The sequence below is a fragment of the Apis florea genome, unplaced genomic scaffold, assembly GCF_048593485.1.
Source record: "Apis florea isolate Af1SG1 unplaced genomic scaffold, ASM4859348v1 contig_2293_pilon, whole genome shotgun sequence".
In the NCBI taxonomy this organism is placed as follows: Eukaryota; Metazoa; Arthropoda; class Insecta; order Hymenoptera; family Apidae; genus Apis; species Apis florea.
This window is the reverse complement of record NW_028256554.1, coordinates 1,294,522-1,310,663: the sequence shown is the minus strand read 5'-3', so window position 1 is coordinate 1,310,663 and position 16,142 is coordinate 1,294,522. Positions and strand designations below refer to the sequence as shown.

General features: G+C 38.1%; 3 protein-coding genes and 1 long non-coding RNA gene across 5 annotated transcripts; 2 read left to right on the top strand and 2 right to left on the bottom strand.

Moving 5' to 3' along the window:
* Positions 1–10: 10 nt before the first annotated feature.
* LOC147658220 (uncharacterized) lies at positions 11–5,603 on the bottom strand. Its single transcript, XM_086903820.1, has 3 exons — positions 3,172–5,603; positions 2,322–2,565; positions 11–1,156 (listed from the first exon to the last, which is right to left on the bottom strand). Exons 1-3 carry the CDS (start codon positions 4,419–4,421, stop codon positions 872–874), a joined length of 1,779 nt encoding a protein of 592 aa, XP_086759946.1. The 5' UTR covers positions 4,422–5,603; the 3' UTR covers positions 11–871.
* On the bottom strand, positions 1,017–9,007 carry lmgA (anaphase promoting complex subunit lemming A). 2 transcript variants are annotated; one of them, XM_012487144.3, is made up of 4 exons: positions 8,783–9,007; positions 8,463–8,582; positions 7,786–7,949; positions 1,017–1,156 (listed from the first exon to the last, which is right to left on the bottom strand). In XM_012487144.3, exons 1-3 carry the CDS (start codon positions 8,799–8,801, stop codon positions 7,834–7,836), a joined length of 255 nt encoding a protein of 84 aa, XP_012342598.1. In that variant the 5' UTR covers positions 8,802–9,007; the 3' UTR covers positions 1,017–1,156; positions 7,786–7,833. The 2 variants fall into 2 exon arrangements, with proteins under 2 accessions (XP_012342598.1, XP_086759947.1); XM_086903821.1 differs by lacking the exon at positions 1,017–1,156 and adding an exon at positions 2,427–2,565.
* LOC147658219 (uncharacterized) lies at positions 5,701–8,692 on the top strand. The gene is made up of 2 exons (XR_015290851.1): positions 5,701–6,433; positions 8,469–8,692. It is a non-coding gene; the product is annotated as an uncharacterized LOC147658219 (long non-coding RNA).
* Positions 9,008–9,420: 413 nt separating the features above from the next.
* On the top strand, positions 9,421–14,497 carry Mnn1 (menin 1). The gene is made up of 4 exons (XM_003689937.4): positions 9,421–10,244; positions 10,333–10,643; positions 10,719–10,858; positions 10,943–14,497. Exons 1-4 carry the CDS (start codon positions 9,680–9,682, stop codon positions 11,745–11,747), a joined length of 1,821 nt encoding a protein of 606 aa, XP_003689985.1. The 5' UTR covers positions 9,421–9,679; the 3' UTR covers positions 11,748–14,497.
* Positions 14,498–16,142: the final 1,645 nt, after the last annotated feature.

Sequence of the window (16,142 nt, the reverse complement as noted above, 5' to 3'; positions counted from 1 at the left end):
ATACATTGAGTTTTTCCGTCATTTGTTCTTTGCTTTATTTTACACACTCGAATTAATCTACATAAATCTTTATACGTCGTATCGTAATTCGAAAATTCTTATCGTCTGGCATATCAGTGCGTTTTACTTTAACAAGAAAAAAAAAATTCTGTAATGGACGTAATAGTGAAGAAACATGGAAGAAACAAGAACTTTCGAATGCGGTTCTTTGGATCTCACTAGCCGTTTTATTATCCCGTAGGCTCGGATCTTTTGTAATGTCTTCCAATCAATGATCATAGATAATTCTCGATTAGCGCAAACGAATGTCTATCGTAGTTAATTAAAGGCCCCTTCGACTGCTATCACAAATAGAGAAAAAGAGCGTGTTGAACGAAAATAGTTCTCAAAGGACAATAAACTTCTTCCTTATCTAATATGAAATATATCTACGTATATATAATAAGAGAAAGAGGATCGTTGTTCTTCTGGATTGACATTGATAAATTCGTGGGTCAACGAATGATATATGCTTCCTAATAGTTAATCTTCCATAAATTTATGCGATGCATGATTTTGCAGAGACACATGAAATGATGTAATTAGAAAAAACAGTTCTTGAATAGTTAATTTTTCCGATGTCTCCGTAATATTACAGGTACCTTCGAGCATCAATAAGTTTTTCAATCATAACGATGCATTAGATTGTATTCTAATAACTTCGTTAGGACTTGTACAGGTAGAAGCGACCGTATCGGTTGCTATCAAATCGCCGATTCAGTTTCTACTAATTTCTTAAACAAGATTTTTTACCTACTATAACGCGTAAAAGTTTACAATCAAATAGTCGAGAAAGACGGATTAAAATGCGAATAATTTGTAGCTGTACGCGTCAAACAGCTCCGTATTCCTCGCTAGATGGCGATTCGTCATTAGGGGGTGGTCTAGGCGGTCTGGGTGGCCTAGGCGGTCTGTGTAAATGTACACCAGGGGCTGGTCTTCTTGGAGGTGGTGGAGGATGAGTTCCATAAGAGGTGTCATCCCCTTCTTCACTGCTAGGGGAAGGGGATGGTGCTCTGTCTTCTTGTTCTTGTAAAAGTTGTCGAAATTCTTGAATAGATTCGTTTAATGACCAAAGTTGAGCGAGCAAAGAAAGATCCAATTGTCGAAGACCAAACTAAAAAAAAAAAAAAGATCAAATTGTAAAAGAATATCCATTATGTGTTTACAGATTTTTTTATAGAATGATCAAAGTAACAATTGCTTATTTATATATACGTATAAACAAATATGTTTCGCCGATAAATAAAATATTTGTGATCCATTGAAAGATCGGGATCACGAAAAGTATTAGAGTTTAAAATTTACGAATTGAAAAAATGTATTTCCAAGACCAATGGCAATTCTTGTGGTGCTAACCGTGAGAATGAAAGGATTAGATAAGAGGTGCAAAATGAGAATGGGAATGAAAGGTGTCAGCGTACCAAGAAAGAAGGTAAAGAAAAAGAAGGAAGAACAAGAGTAGAGGTAGGAAGGAACGAAGGTGAAAGAGAGCGGTCAGAAAAAGGAGGCGAAGAGGGGAGTCACGCCTGAGGGAATGCAGCGTGGGAGCGGCTGTGCCAGTTCGCTTCGTGTCTGGATTAACTATTAAACTATTAGCCTAACTTTCGAACAAACCGTTTCGGACCGATATTTATCTTATATCGTGTATCGAATATTGAATTATACATACGCCATCGTGTAAATAAATAAAAATTACAGCGTGGATGAAACAACTTGTTAAATCAATTTATAAAAAAAGGAAAAAAAAAACGAACCATACAACCATATTCGTTTCGCAAGAGAAGCCTACGCTTCGAATATGTATTCATTGCGATTTATGATGGCATTCGCACGCAATTTAATTTCAAGGTAACGGATCTAATCGACCGAATGAGTTTGACACATATAAATAGAATTAGATAAAATTTCACATTATAAATGGGATGACTAGAAAGATTAATTATGTCTGAAAAATATTCGAACCATGGTTTGCATCAGAAATCAACTCTTCGTTAACACGCGACTTATGACGTTCTAATTATTTCGACCTTCCGCCATTTATAGAAATCTTGCGTCGTGACTTGTATATCCCTGGAATTTTCCTGTTGACGTGTAGAGAAGAACGCGGATGATTAACAACATTTATACAAGCTAATGGCCTCCAGTGGACAATTATATAATACTTATATATATTCGACATATTCTTTTATTCTTTCTAGATAACGAACAGATACGAACAGAAAGAAAGAGAGAGAGAGAGAAAGGAAGAAGATGCCAAAAAATTTTCAACAAGCAATCACCATTTCTCTCCTCAGTATAGCCAGTTGTGTATCCAATGTGGTAAGCTGTCTAGCAGGAGGTGATGGCCTGGACGACGATTGGATCGGGGTTTTACCGCCTCTTTGCGTTTTACTGGAAGATCTAGTGGGCGGCGGAGGTGGTTCGCAACCCTCGCTTCGTCCACCGCTCAAATTGAACCCACTAAGACTCCTTGGTAATGGTGGTAGACCTTGCAGGGAAGACATAGCGATCCTTTCTTGTATGCTGAAAAAGGCGAGAGTTTCGTTCAATCAACGAAATTGAGAATGGAATAAGATCAAGGATCGATCAATCCATTTTAATTATTATCACTTGAAACTAGTCTCTACTACTAATTCGAAATCTATCAACGATCTTCGCCAATTTCGCCAAACCGTTCTTTTCTCGACTGTATGTGTACAGGATTGTTATGCATTTGGTTATTCGTTTCGACATCACCGTTTCGCACGAACGAAGCGACGAAGTAGGTTAGCAGGTAAAGGAAATTAGAAACAGGACGATACCCTGATATCGCGCGCAGAATAAAAAAACGGCAAAGAACATTCGACTCTGCCATTCCATTTCGCACGTTCCTTTTTTTACCACTCGTTTTATCAAATCAAATCGTCGAAGCAAAATGTGTAAGGAGATCGAGAAACTCTTGATGAATCGAATCACTGGATTATTGTATACGGACAAATTAACTTTTGCAAGTTGTTTGTTTTATAAGCAATTATCAAGTTTGTTTACAGTAAGATATATCAACACGATTAACCAACACGTCAATATCGATCGATCAAACTTCTTCCAGCTTTATGATTACGTTACATCGATGATTAATCGGTGAACTACCTTGGAACATTAAAGTCCCCGAATTTCTCGTTTTCGCAACGATCGAATCCATTGACTCGATTTCCATCGATGACGTCGCCATCTTCCCCGGACAATCTGATCTGCGTGGACGAATAGTGAACACCGGCTTCCAACCAATCTTGTCGATGAATGTTGTTGTCATTGTCGTTCTCATTCTCCGCGTCCTTGTTGTTGTGGTTCACATGGTGGTCGTCGCAGTGATCAGGATGATCGTTCGACGCGGCTTTACGGTCCGATTCGTCGATAACAACCACCGTGGCACGGTCAACGTTCGAAACCGAGGATTGGATCGTGGTGGAACTTTCCGCGTTTTTCCTCGCCGCGTCTCTGTATTTCACGAGGCACGATCTCTGAGTCGGCGTGGGTCGCGTCGAGCCATCGGCTCTGCCTCTCTCCGAGCATTCGCTTCTCTCTGAAAAACTTAGCCCCCCCCTTTCCCCGTTTTTCTTCGTATCCGAAACGTCGGGCGAAGCGTGACAACACTGTACCTCGTCCAGCGACACGAGCGACTCGATCCCAGTAATTTTGGCATCGTTGTCGCAATCGGTCGATTCCTTCGCGCGAGAACTCGACTCTGACTCGACTCTCTCCTTCTCGTTCCCACTCGTTCTATCGGTATTGCTTATCGGTTTCTCGCTCACCGGCGATCTCTCGCCAGTGATGGCCGTTCCGTTGGACGAGCGTTCTTTCGAGGGCGCACGCTCGAGCAGAGCGAAATGACACGGGCTCGAGCGATCCTCTTTCTCTCGCGGAGACGAGGAAGAAGTGGCGGCGGTGGCGTCGGTGTTGGGGCTCGACTCGGTGGAATTTGGCCGATGTTCCTGGTCGGGTACACGGTCCCGCCGCCTTTCCCGCGGATTTCCACGCCGGTCGTCCTCGTCCGCGCGCCTTTCACTCGCGGCTCGAGAAACGGGTTCGCGATTCTTGTCGAGCGGCGGCGGCGGCGGGTCGCAATCGCCGCCGCTTTCGTTGCTGGTTGTTTCTTTGGGAAGCGACGACTCTTTGATCGAAGACTCGTAAACAAGCGTGCGTCCAACAGGAGCGGGACACACCTGTTGCCGATTGCGATCTCGATCGGACCTCCACGGTTTGGTGTTGGGCGGTGGTGGGGCCTGCCTGGTCGGGCAGGGCGGCCTTGGTGATCTTTTAAGGGCTTCTGCGACCACCTGCCGACTGGGTCGTGGCGGCACTGGTGGTGGGTGAGGCCTCTGCGTCGCTGCCAATTGCATTTTGCCCGTAATCTCTTCAAATTCGCCTATCTCTCTCTCTCTTTTTCTCTCTTTTTTCTTTCTCTACATCTACGTACTCATCGTTCCGCGAACATTTCGATTTTATACCCAAGCCCGGAAACGAGGTTGTTCGTGATAATGATAATCTCGATTATCTTCGATTTCACGATTGATACATATCTGATATGATAAACGATAAGGGATTCGTGATTAAAAGTTGAATATATATATTCGAGAGGTTATAATTAACGAGGAGAATTAGACGAGGGGTTGTTGTTCTATATCCCGATCGATTAAGTTGTAATTTGAAATTAAACAATTGAATTGCTCATCGAATGATCCGCGTCACGTTTTTGCGTTCCGTGGATGTTGATGTTCGCCACGCGAACAACATTGACGCGATACGCGATGAAGGCAGATGCGCCAATGCAGCATAGATGTTTATTCGTAGTTTCTCTTTCGTTTCAATTATATCATTTATCCCCTTCGAATTTTATTCCATTCCTCGTTTTCTTCCTCTTTCTTTTTTTATGTGTGCGAACGACAACTGCACGTTTCCTCGAAAAAAAAAAAAAAAAGAAAAGAAACACCAATAAAAATTTAACAGTTAATCGTCGATGCGATGACACGAGCGTTTTCGTGATTCACAGTTTCACGGGATAACACTGGTTCGATTCGTGGAACGCGCGACATTTTCAAAGACGCTCGATTATTTAAACGCGAAACAAGCGCGAAACGTTGCCGCGATGTGAAGCGAGTCGTGTTGAAGCGAGTTGAGGCGAATTGTGGCAAGGTGGGACGAGGTGAAGTGAGAGGAGGCGAGGTGAGACGAGGTGAGGTGAGGTGAAGCGAGGTGAAGCGAGGTAGGGTAAGCTTAGGTGAGATGAGGTGAGGCGAGGTGAGGTATAGTGCGGTGAGTTGAGGTGAAGTGGGGCGAGGTGTAGTGAGGTTAGGTGAGGCTTCGTGAGGTGAGACGAGGTGAGGCGAGGAGAAGGTGACACGTTAGACCGGCGAGGACTCGGTTGAAGAAACTCGGTCCGTGGTATCCTCGATCCGTTATCGTCTCCTATGTTATGTCCCCTGAACCCTTCTTTCCCCTCTATGGCTCGTCGAATGGTCCACAAGCGATAGCACGTTCTATAATCCGTTTCTCTCTCTGTTGCCCGCTGAACGGACCACAGCTAACTGACTTCGCGATCCCGACAAACATCCTTCGTGTTCGAGGAACCACGTGACTGGGCTCGAGAGCTCGAGCTCTAGCCCGAGTTCTCGAGTAGGCAGTGGACGTGCTACGCCGAACCTTTGTGCCTATCTCTCCCGATCGCGTATACGTGTGTTCGATGGTACGCGCCAGTGTGTTGGTGTGTTGGCAAAAGGACATGCTGGAGAGACTGACAGATTTGAACCTATCAACGCGATTCTCACAAATTTACGCGAGAAAGAAGAAACGATAGAGTTACACTATGTAAAGAATGTAACGAAATCGATTATGTTTGGATTTAATAATTTTTTTTCTTTGAAAAGAGTTTTTAGCCATCTAAATCGTTCAAAAGTGATCGGAATAGTAGATAGATCTAAAGTACTTCGAATCTGTCGCTATTCGTAAACAAGCGAATGGATCTCGTCGTTCGTATATGTCTGTATATGATAGAAAGAGAAGGGAATTATGAGTAGGGGAATCAGGCAATGGGATTCGAGGGGTTAGAGAGGTAAAAGAGGGAGTGTAAAAAGCAGGACGAGAGTGATCGACGCGTGTGTATACGTGTACAATTACGCGTGCCATGTAAGAGAGACACGGAGGAAAAGATGTGAGCGCAAACGTATACGATACGGGGAAAAAGGATGAATAAGCTAAAACGATATATAGTTAGAGCGCGGAATGGGACGAAAGAAATGCGGAGGAAACAAATAATTGTGAGAGATAAATACACCTTTGCAGAGTATCGAAAAAAAAAAGCAAAGATAGAGAAAGAAAGTAGTGCAACGAAGTGAATCGATGAATGGGATCTGCGGTATGTTAAGAAAAAACAATATGTATATATATATGTAAAATTTTCGTTACTGATCGTTGAAAATACCATAAGAAAATATCATAGATATATATATGTTTTCTTTTTTCTTCGTTTAAAGCTGACATTAAGTGTCAGATTTAAAAAAAAAAAAAAAAAGAAAGAAAACGATGCGATTAGTAGTGAAATGGAGAAAAAATAAGTGGAAAAGAAGTAATTAAGACTTTTCTAATTGTTATGAAATAATTTGTCAATGGTGATTAGTTGCAAATTTTAAGATAAATAGCAGGCAAATATTTGATAATACCATCCTTTCTAGTCTAAAATGTTGAACTAAACAAATAGATACAATATTCTTGAATATTATGGATTTAAATCATGATTTTATTCAAAATATATTTAAAAAAATCATCGCCATGCGATGACTATGCGAATACATACGTTTGAATTTCGTTCACACTCTGTTTCCCGACATACACAAAAGCTACTTGTTCTACTTTCACCTCAATTCTTTTGGTAGGAGTTCAAATCATCGCGTTTGCATCGTAACATTATATCCCATAGGAGTTAATTATTGATAAATTTGCGCTTGCTGCACAATGAAGAAAAAAATAGATTGATAAATTTATCGATCAAATTTCGTTGTATAATTCGATTGTCTAAATGTCCCGCAAAGATATATTTAATTTCATTTGAATTGATTAAATGGCGTTAAATAACATTGTTTGTTATAAATAAATTCATTAAAGATGCGCGATCAAAGTATGAAATATCATATAACTGAAAAAAATTTCTTTGACGATATCGCATTGCGATGAATGCTCGTGAAATATTGTTACGTAAGTGCGCAATACGAGAATCTCTTTATTATAAGATGCACCGTTACCTGTTCAACAAACAGTTCAATGCAATCTACATCATATATATCAAAATATTTTAGTTATATTTTTCATTCAAAATTTCCTGACAGTGATTTCATCGAACTATTTTGTCGATCGATATTTGCAATGCAAACAAAAAATACCTTTCGATTCAAACGGAAAGATCGAGGTCAGACGTAGTTTCAAATGAGCTTTTCAGAATAAAAGTGAAGTCATAGAAATGAGTGCGTGCAAATTTTCTCAAGGGAAATATATATGACGTAAATTTATTTTTAAGCAATCCTATCTCACTTTCATATTTTATTACATAAAATTTAATTAGACAGAGAAAGGTTGAAAAGAATATGTAAGAATATATGTAGGATGCCAAGAAACAATGCGAATTCTACTAACGTTTCCGTCGAATAGGAATCGATAAAACCGTTTGTTTCAAACAAAATTTTCTCAATATACGCAACGCACAATGCACATTACCTGATTACTCGTTGCGTGCTGACACCTGCGGGACTATCGGCAAACCAGCTACTCCTTGAACTTCCATTCTTGACGACACATCGGACAGAGATGACTGGTTTGTTGGGAATGCAACCACTTCATGATGCAGTGTATGTGGAAGCAATGTGAACATTGGCCCCAGACTGGAACAATATTGGAACGTGTTTATGGTATATGAACTTTTTCAGTTAGTTAACTAGGCACGCGCACCTTATGCTCCCGCTAATAACCGGCAACCCGACTTTGTTCAGTTTACATTGACACGCGCGAGTACGCGCGCGTCAGAACATGGGGTGTCGTGTGCGAGCAATCCGTTTCATTCGGCAAACCGATCGATAATTATGTCTGCAACTGCGCAAACGCTGTCGCGGCATTTTACAAATTGTTCCATGACTCTATCGAATGAATGTTACTTATACATATTTCTTTTACTTCTTATTTTTTCACAATAATTTTATTTATTAATTTCATTGTTTATTGTAAAAAATAAATTATAATATATCAATTGATATATCATTTTATTCATTTATTTTCTGATATTTTTTAGTCAATAAATATCCATTTATATTTTGATATTGTTGATTGCTTGAAAAGTCTTTATTGATCTTATTTAAATGTTGGATTCAATATTGAATAATTAAAAAAATTTAACTTACCTAAAGGACAATCATCTCCTGGAATTTTACAATCAGGACAACTGGCATCAAAAGGCATTCTACATATACCACAATTGTCATCGTTCGCTATCCAACGCCAGGTGGCAACACCAGTCCAACCTTAAAAAATATTTACAAATATTTAACTTTTATACATTACAATTCGTAATTTAAATATATATGACTAAATATAAATAATAAGATAAAATAAAAAGAAATATAAAAATTAACTCTATTTTATATTCCTATTTATCAATAATTACAAAAATAAGTAAAATATATGATAAAGTATACTTGAAAATTCCAATTTCAATACTCACTTTTTATCGTGACTTTCATTTTCTATAACGATTAAATGATTTATTATGGATAGCCTTGATCGATGAATCTTATATTGTATGATAAACACTATAAAAAATTTATACTGATGTTTCTTAAATCACTAAAGAAGAACTGTTTCTAACCTATGAAAGATGACGCGAAAATGTAAATGTCTTGACGAAGGCGAATATCTATTTCTGCTTATTGCGCCATCTTGTGTCTTTTGATTATGTTAATATAAATTAATCCTTAATTGTATATGTAATCATAATATATTTATAAATTTATATATGAATCAATATTTTTCTTTCTTTTTATATATATATATATTAAATGATATCTATTAAATTTGAATATTCTTATGTAAAAAATTTTAAATCTTTAAAATCATAAAAACATATAAATTTTAATAATTTTAAAATTTTTAAATGTTAATTTTAAAAATAGATATTGGAATATAAAAAAATTAAAGATAAATAATATTGAATAGCTTATAAATATAAAGATAAATACATATTTGCATGGATATGTTAGAAAATTCTAGAACATAAAACGCGCGCGTTATATTCACGTCAGTCGTTATCGTTCACATAGAAACTCGCCTTTTTGCTTTGTCGAACTGTAGAACGAAAGCATCATTGTAAACGGTTCTAGTGGCGGCGCGCCGCTAGATGATACACGGTTGTGATTCATTTTGTGATGCGGAAATGTAAAAGTTTCGCATTGAGAAGAAAAAAATCAACATTGACTAGCGTACATCGTTAGTCAAAGAAAAGGAAACAAAACGGATCGTGCGATTTCGTCGAGAGTTTCTGTCAAGATAAATGTGAAACAGGATGACACTCGTGGTTTGAGCAAAGATCTCGATCTCGTGTGTGCAGCCTGCCAGTCGCGACATGGCGGGTTTTCGAGACGAGGATAAGGCTCTATTTCCTATTCAGAGCATCTCCTCGATTGTACGAATCTTCCAAAATCAATTACAAAATAGCTCAGAACCGGACTTGGCTTTGCTCTCAATTCTCGTCGGCGCAGTTGAAAATTCCCTAACCTGTAATCGAACATTTGCGTCGCAGGAGACCACTGTTTATGACGAACCGAAATTACCGGCCGTTGAGTTTCACATTGCTGAAGCTCTTTACACCAAGTTTCATGCAGTGATTAAGGGTGCAGTTGATCTTACGGTTTATGATACGAAATATGCAACTCGAGAGCTCGTTAAAAAAGTGTCAGACGTTATTTGGAACTCTCTTACCAGAAGCTACTACAAAGATCGCGCACACTTACAAAGTCTTTACAGCTACCTCACATCAAATAAATTAGATTGTTTCGGAGTAGCCTTTGCAGTGGTTGCTGGTTGTCAAGTGTTGGGATTTAAAGATGTACATTTGGCTATGTCTGAGGATCATGCTTGGGTAGTTTATGGTGAAAATGGAACTGAAACTGCTGAAGTTACCTGGCATGGTAAGTTTAAAGATTTTAAATCTAATATTGAATAAATAAAATCAATTTTACCATTTTATTTTATTTTATTTTTATTTACTATTATTAGGAAAAGGAAATGAGGATAAACGTGGTCAACCAGTTGAACCTGGAGTAGCCTCTCGATCATGGTTATATGTGAATGGACAAGCTGTTGTATGTTCTAGAGCTATGGAAGTTGCTACTATAGTATCTGCTATAAATCCTAGTTTAAGTGCAACTTCAGATGCAGCTGAAGTAGCATTACTTCAACAGGAATTATTATGGTTGTTGTACGATTTGGGTCACCTTGCTAAATATCCTATGGCTCTTGGTAACCTTGGAGATCTTGAAGAAGCAGCACCAACTCCGGGCAGGCCTCCTGCTATAGATCTCTTTCAGGTATCTTATCTAGAAACTATATTTTCATATTATACTTTTTTGTTTTGATTTAATACATTTTTTATCCATTTTTAGGAAGCAATTCGTTCGGCAAGAAAATATTATGGAAATGCTCATGTTTATCCATATACTTATCAAGGTGGTTATCTATATAGGCATGGATTACATGCCAATGCATTATCATCATGGGCAGATGCAGCAGATGTTTTAAGAAAGTAAGTCGAAAAATTAATTTAAATAAATTCAATTAAATTATGGAATTTGTAATCAAAAATTATTCCAATTCTAACATTCAATAGGTATGATTATTCAAGAGATGATGGAGAAATATACAAAGAGTTATTAGAAATAGCGAACGAACTTATACCGCATACAGTACGAGCTGATGAACGTTTGTTACGACAACCACGTTGTTTCGCTTATTTGTTGAGGTTTTACGATGGTATTTGTCAATGGGAGGAAGGAGCGAACACACCCGTTTTACATATAGGATGGGCACGACCATTGGTAAACACTATTTCAAAATTTGATGCCAGTATTCGCGCTCAGGTAATTATCGAGTGTTACGATGTAGAAGCGAAACAGGAAGAGGAGAAATCACAAAAGAGAGAGACCAGTCCAGAAGAGACATTAAACAATAATAATAATAATTATTGTAAGACTAAAGAAAGAGGCAATGCAGCTCGCGATTTGATCAAAAGTTTAGAATCAAAAGTGCCGTCTAATCCAGCACCGATGCATCCTAGTATTCAAGCATTGACTGCAGCATGTAGCGAAAAGATACTTAACAGAGATTATCTATTACAAGGTGGCGGAGAACCGTTCGTTGCTCCGTCAGATGGTACTTTGCCTCCCGCACCTTCCACTTCTCAGGAGAATCTTGATCCTGAGGATGAAACTGATTCTGAACACGAAAGACCAAGGATAACGTTATACAGTCAGAAGATGAAAGGTTTAAAAGACTTGTTGCTGGCTGAGAAATTAAACACACATGCGATTTCATTGCAATTAACCGCACAGAGCCAGGTACAAATTGGCAAAAAATCTCGTGGTACCGATGAGGTTGGAGTTAGTCAGCGTCCAAAGAGGACACGTCGCGAATAGTATAAGATTTTCGACCGACGTTTCGGTATCGTAAAATATTGAACAGCAGTAGTGCCACTGGATTCGTTTAGGTCGGAAAAGGTCCGTAACGTGCGAATGCATATACTGAAATGTATTCCATGTATCGTTGAAATCTCAATCTTTTCTCACGGTTTCCTTCGGTTTTGAGTGAATTTCTGATTCAAGATTCTCGCATATTCATGGATTTGTTAGGATATGCGGATGATATGATGATGAATTTGTTTCCGTTTAAACTATCTCTCGTGCGGAACGATTCCGACGCTCGATTATCGCGCGAATCCTTACGAAAATACGTTCGCGTGATCCTTGGGACGTATTATCGTCATTAGATGTAAGTGAAAAGTAGATGCGAAAAAATTTATAGAAGAGTACAAAAAGATTTTCTCGATTTTAAGTTAAATATCGAAATCGTGAGTGCTTGCGTTTTGTATTTTCGCGATGAAGATATATTTACGTGTAAAAAAATGTCTTTTCTCTTCCACGGTACGTAGAGCTGTGAGTATATGTATATGTATATGGGTCGGGGGGAGGGTGAGATAGTAGGAAAGAGGATGTGGGGCCAGATGGTCGTTGGGCGGAAATAGAAAGACGAATCGAACCTAATGTACCTAATGTATCTTCGCGAGGAGATCAGATTCTCAGCACAGTTATTTATTCTATGACGACTATTCTATAACGACAATTATCGACGGAATCGATCAGTTTCGATCTCGTCTTTTATCCTATTTCTAATCTCTTGTTGCACCCTTATTTATTGACCCACGTGTTTTTATCGAACTGTCGCACTTCGAATTATTACAACTAACAAGTTGTCGTTAATGTTTTTTACACGGTAGTTAAACCTTCTGTTAGACGTACGCTTTTACAATCTAGTAAGAGAGACCACACATTCCACTCCGTACGTGGTGCAAACTAATTAAGTTTTTACCTAAGGTATTTTAAGCATAAAATGCTCGCTTATTTTTATAACTATTTATTTTCAGAGTAATTATAAGTATCTACTATTAGAATTATTCTTTCGCCACTCGATAGATAGAACAGATCAAACATAGATAGTCTACCGAAACGTAGTACACAATATTGGACATTATAATTCGTAACGGTGTGTTTCACAGTATATCATGGAATGAATTACGATAACTCATTAAGTTTTGATCGCGAAATGGGAAACGATACGTATTTGTTACGTACGAAGTTCCTCCATGTTTTTCGCGGCAACGTACAAATAATTCTTTCTTCCGAAATAAGTATTGTTTACCGCTGAAAAGAACTCTCGCGTGGCAGCACGGAGGCAAGAGGTGTTCTTCGCCTATCCCCACTCTTAACGTTCTTGGAGACCACGCGTTTAGTCTTCTAATATCGCACACTACAAGAGATTTCCCTTAAAAATTGTGAATAGAAGAATTGTACAAATAAGATATAATTATTTTCGATTATGAAATTGAAGAGATTGCATTTCATCAATAGAATTATCCTATTAATCGGAATATTAGTATATATGTCCATGTTAATAAATAGTAGAAACATACTAGAAATAAAAATTGTGTGAAAATAGGCGTTCCCCTTCTACTTTGACCAATCAGAAACCGCATTCCTTCCGCGGTATTTCTTTTCAGCAGTGAACAGTACGCGTCACTCGTTTCCGTGCGTGTCAGAAACTGAAGGAGAAGGACTGTTGTCAATTGTTTTTCCTCGGCAAATTTTACCGCGCTTGTTTTCTTCAATTACGAATTACTATGTTATATCGCTTTATTGCCCTTCAATTTGATGACAGTATTTTGCAAAAGAATATCGATACACGCTGGTACGTACGCGTGATACTAGGCGGAGTCATTGATTAATCGCTTTTATCGAGCACACAGTACCTTTCTACGATTTTATTTCTCCAATGCTTATCCCTGTGTACAGGTGTACTTTTATGAACACGATACGAATCGAATACTATAATAAGAAGAATAATTGCATCGATTATCGATGCGAAAAGAAATTATTCGATGATGTTTAGACGGATTGTTGTAATGTATGTTGTTAACTGGAATGAATATAAAACAGGTCCGAAACACAGATCGAGGATCACTTAAATAATGAAGGGCGCTATCTTACTGTGATGCTGAATATATATTATACATATATACATAAATATATGTATGTTTGTGCGTATGTGTTTATCTATATACACACATGCACACATTCGCACATATATGTATATATATACACATAATTATACAATTAATACTTGTAGTATTATAATTAACGGATGACTTGGCGCCGGTAAGGTTTCACTCTTGGGCTTGAAATCTTGTATTTGCGGTGCCGAATTGTAATTTTTATTAAAAAAAAAAAGAAAAAAAAAAAAAAAGGCTGCATAAACGAGAGTAGATACGAGAGAGAAAGATTGAAAGAGAAAAACGAAAAAGAGGGATAAAGTTCGTTGAATTCGTATCGCTCGCATATCATAATTGACAAACGTTTTTGAACGTTTTAGATATCAGCGATCATTGACGATTGACGTCTTGTTACGTATTTATCTCCTGAATATGTGGCACTTTAACGAACCGTTATTTTTACGGTATTGCGATTAACAATTGTCAAAAAAATTACGAAAGAAAATGGCGAAGGAGAGTAGCGTGCGCGTTGCAAGTATACGCAGTTCTTGTACGTACGAGGTGGCTGACTTTTTTTATTATAATCGGATTGTATGTTTTTCAAATAAGAATACAATTTTGTAATTTTTTTTTTTTTTCCTTTTTTTGTTTAATCATACTCAAGTCACCGAAGTTTTTCACGAATCGATTGTACCGATTTTACGTATTTATCATTGTGTTTACATTTTTTCATTGATTCAAGAATCGAGAAATCAGAAGGGAAAAGAAGTAAAAAAAAAAAAAAAATATGTATATATATATATAAGAGAGAAAAAATGCAAACGGTATTGAAATTTAGAAAAAAGAAAAAAATACTCTTACTATATCGTACCGTGTGCAGTGTTTTCTTATTTTTTTTTTTTTTTTTTTTTTTTCCTTTTTTTCTTTTCCTGTTTTCTTAACTGCGATAATGAAAGATTTGAAAAGACTACAGGGATTATTATTATGCATAAAAATAATAGGAATAGTTGGAGAAGAAATGGCGCAACAGAACAGTATTTTTGTATTAGCTATGGTCGCGCAGAAGTATACTCTCTCTCTCTCTCCAAAATATTATTCGTAATATTCAAACGTTTGGGGATCAAAGTTTTTGCAATATATCCGTTTCAGTGTCACGGTAACGGTTACCGCATGCTCGAAGGAACTGAAATTTGAGAAACGACGCGTCAACAAAGAAGCGAGAGAAAAGTAAATCATACAAAGAGATAGAATGAAAAGTAAGATCGAGGAAAGGAGGGAAATCGACGAAGCGTGCCGCCGCTGATCACGTCTTCGTCCATTTTTATTTTATCCATTGGCAATATGGACGCGATTTCATGATTTTCGATTTATCCAGAAACGAAGGAAACACACTTGTACACACGCTGCATTAACCTCCGCCTCTGTTCGTGTTTCGCTACGCTGCCGCGTATCGGCTCGATTGAGAACGAACCGAGAACAACGTTGCTCGCTGTTCCGTCTCGTCATCTCGATACATTCTGCACTGGAATTTCTCTCTGCTTCTTTCGGGTTCCCTCGACCCCTCTTCCCTCCTTGATCAATAATTACGAAAGAATCGCGCGTCAATCCTGTTGTCAAACGTTGCGCGAATAGAATTTTAGATTTCTCTCCGCTTTCTTTCCACTGGAAAGTAGCAAAATATTGGGAATATAGAAAAGAAGGAACGGGTGATAGCGTAAGTTTATTCTTCCTCGATATATAAAACGATATCTTCGTCTTTAGTGCCATAATAACGTCAGAAGAACGACTCGTCGCTATATATATTTTTCGTCCTGTCGTTATTTCTCTCATCCTTGTCTCGTTACATACCATTGATCAAAGCTTATCGCGGACACGGAGAACAAGTAAAACGAAAAGAGAATGGGAAATATTTTTTTTTTTCTAACCACGTTATCGAGAGACCGTATATATATATATATTGCATATTGTGCTCGATGAAACGAGATCAAACGAATCGTAAATATTTTCAATTCGATTATGGCGGGGAACGCGGAAGAACGCAACGAGGAGAATTTTTCGCGTGGATTTCGTGCTCGATTTCTCCGATAAGCGAAGCGAGCCTGCCTCTCTTGCTTTTCATCCATCGAGTTTTACTTTTACCTGCGTGCGACGAGGGGACGCTGCGCTCTGTTAACACGAAAACGGTAAAATCCATTTGAAAGATTGAATCGCACTACTAAGCTAATTGCATTTGCCGCTCATATTATATAATATATTTACGTAAGAGTAC